Source organism: Plasmodium vivax, genomic scaffold (genome assembly GCF_000002415.2).
Source record: "Plasmodium vivax scf_6618 genomic scaffold, whole genome shotgun sequence".
Classification (NCBI taxonomy): Eukaryota; Apicomplexa; class Aconoidasida; order Haemosporida; family Plasmodiidae; genus Plasmodium; species Plasmodium vivax.
In genome coordinates, this window is record NW_001850247.1 from 1 (window position 1) to 3,217 (window position 3,217).

Genomic DNA, 3,217 nt, shown 5'->3' on the forward strand with positions numbered 1-3,217 from the left:
TGTATTACACTATTTAATGTATTTCATATATGATATTAATAATATATAATAATAAAAAAAGCTATTAATTTATTTATAGGATTCTCTATATTTGAAATAATTTTTAATTTTAAATGTGTACTATGATTATTGTTACATTAAGTGGTTACAACAAACAAGTATATATATTTATTATTGTGTTATGGTAATAAATATTATTAAGTGTTCTCTATATATCGCCATAATAATACAATTATGTTAAATAGATAAAATATGAATTTATTGCACAAACAATTATTATAATTTAATTCATAGTTATCATTTATTAAATAAAAATGAGTAAATCTCAAATTATAACATATATAATATATGGTATATATAATGTTATTTTATTCACAAAAAGAAAATACCCAAAATGGAGTACTAAAAGATAATTGAAAAACATATAATTATATTAATTATAGGCAAACGAAACATATAAAAATATAATGATAAGCATATACCAAAATTACATATATATTTTTTTATTTTTTTTTTTTTTGGTAAATGTATGTATATATAAGCATATTCGTGTTATCATAAAATTATGCATTTTAGATCACTTCATATTATATTTCATTTCTGTTTGCCAAGATGAAATATATGACTATAATCTGCGCATATTTTTAAATATTATACTATGCATGCTGTATGTTATATTAKTGAATGTTGTAAAAAGTTTTTTTTCTTTTTTTCTTATATATTTAAAAAACAAGTTCKGTAAGTTAACAATAGGAAAATATAATTATACAAGGTACCATAAGAAAATTTAATGATATTAATTCATTAACAATATTCTTATAATAATTTTATAACTTCGTATTTATTTTTTAAATTAGATATTATGACCCTTGTAAGATAATAATATGACTGGAATTTAATTCATTGTAGTACTTATAATTGTGAATGAAAATTAATTATATCAGATGTTATATGAAAAAATCATTCTACTATACCCACTGGCGATCCTCATATATCCCCCCATAGAAATATGTGCTTTTCGGTCTTAACATGTTCCTATTAGTTTTCTCTTATTAATAATAAATCATATTCTAATTTGGCATCATATTTTTGAAATTATATGTTATGAGTAATTTCATACATTTACTATATAGTACTATATCCTTTAAAAAGATTTTTTTATATTAAAGAATTTGCTTTCATGTTGAATACTATACGTAGTTATATATTTTTTGGGACATTATTCACTAATTAAAGATGACAATTTACACTATTGTGTGATTTATTGAACGAACATTTACATTTTAACATTTTAATCAGTTTTCTTATTGAATTAAATAATGGAAGTACTCTTATAGTTAGTGTATATTATAAATAATATTTTCTAGTATATATTTATTCCTTCGTAAAACAATTATTCTTTATCTGATACCATCACTGACATTATGGTAAAATGATATCCTCAAATGTCTCTTATACATTTAGAAGCTACTAAAACATTAAGTTGTATAAATTCGTTCACATATATATTTTTTTCCAGTTATAACCATTAATGACACATGATGTATAAGAATCATAATCGTTTTATAAAGCCATCCCTCATTATATAATGTTTAACGATCAATTTTTTAAATGTTCTTATAATGTACTATTTTGTATATGATTTATTTTAGATTACATTTTGCTCAGTTATATATAAAATAATAATTACCGGTTTTATAATTTATCTTATTTACAGAAGAACGGTGTTAAAATAAATAAATTATATATTATTGTGGTCATATAATCCCGTATGAAGTTATTTTATTTCTCTATATATTTCTCATATTTATTCCTTATATATATTATCTGAATTAACATTTTATGAATTACATAATGGATGAAATCACAGAACTATTCATATGAAAAAAAACTATTAGAATTTTTTTTTATATTTAGGTATATTTTTAGTCTTAAAACATGCGTTCTATATTTAATATACCATATTGTCTATAAATACTTAATGTACCATTATTTTTATTGAACAATTATAATTTTTCTTATATTATTTTTAAATTTGAATATTTCGTGATATAACAGCGGTTAAGAATTATTATAACTATGATACGCTACTTTGTATTCCCTGTTTTTGAAAGATGATTGTTTAATATCCGATGTATATGATAATTCATTATGTGCTTCTCCGTCAATATTTACAATATTTTTCCTTTGTCCTTTGCGTAATGTGCTTCCAAAGGGCGTAAACTAAAATAAAATTAAAATAAAGTATATTAAATATAATCCTCTTATTATAGTAAAATTTTACTAATATATTTTATATTTATTATAGTACAATATTTATATTTAAAAATATCGTTAAGGATAACCTTATAAAAATAGTAAAATATTGAGGATAATCCTATAGCAGAACCTACGACAGAAGTTACTGCAATAGTGGTACTTTTATTACTTAAAAAATCAGATGTTTTAACAAAGTTTAACAAATTTTCATTTTTTATATATACATAAAGTAGTTGTTCTTTATATTTTTGGGAATATAATAAATATTTTTTGGCGCCATCAGCTGTACTTTTCGTATTTTCATCGTATATTGAAATTCCTGAATCTAGGCTTTCATCCTTACATATATTTACGAATTCGTCGAACTCTTTACAATAATTATCCATAGGTACCTTACGAGAACAGCTATTAATACTATTAATAAACTCATCTAAACCTTCTCCAAAAATAGTCCATATACTCACCCTGATCACTTACGAAAGCTTCCGAGTTATTACTATTGGAGTACAGAATTGTGTTAAGGACATATATTTTTTTTATCCTATTAATTTCATTCTCGTTCAAATTATAAAATACACAACGTTTTAAATTATGATATTTTGTTTTCTCTTTTATATACGCTTCCCAACCTTGAAAAAGCTCATTAATTTGGGGTTCTTTAAGTACATTCATTGTTATTTGATCATATAGCCAGTGCTTCAAACATAAGCAACCTAGTTTTTCATTATTAAGTCTAACATGTTCAAAGTAATCATTAGTGTACATTTCAACTGTCTCATATATCCTGTATAAATGGCTATATAGATCCTTTAAAAGATTAGTGACATCCAATGAAGCTTCTATTTTCCCTAAGCTTTCTTCCTTATAACAGGACGCTTTATTATCATTTCTATATGCAGTACATGGTTTGAGAAATTCATTATAAATTTTATAAAACTTGGAATTATTGATAAAATTA

The 3,217-nt window shown here is 22.3% G+C and overlaps 1 protein-coding gene across 1 annotated transcript; it reads right to left on the reverse strand.

Moving 5' to 3' along the window:
* Window positions 1-2,061: 2,061 nt before the first annotated feature.
* On the reverse strand, window positions 2,062-3,195 carry PVX_062190 (variable surface protein Vir21, truncated, putative; the record flags this gene model as incomplete). Its single annotated transcript, XM_001612410.1, has 3 exons — window positions 2,062-2,223; window positions 2,346-2,664; window positions 2,696-3,195. Coding segments are annotated over 3 exons (981 nt in total), but the record flags the coding sequence as incomplete, so codon positions are not given.
* Window positions 3,196-3,217: the final 22 nt, after the last annotated feature.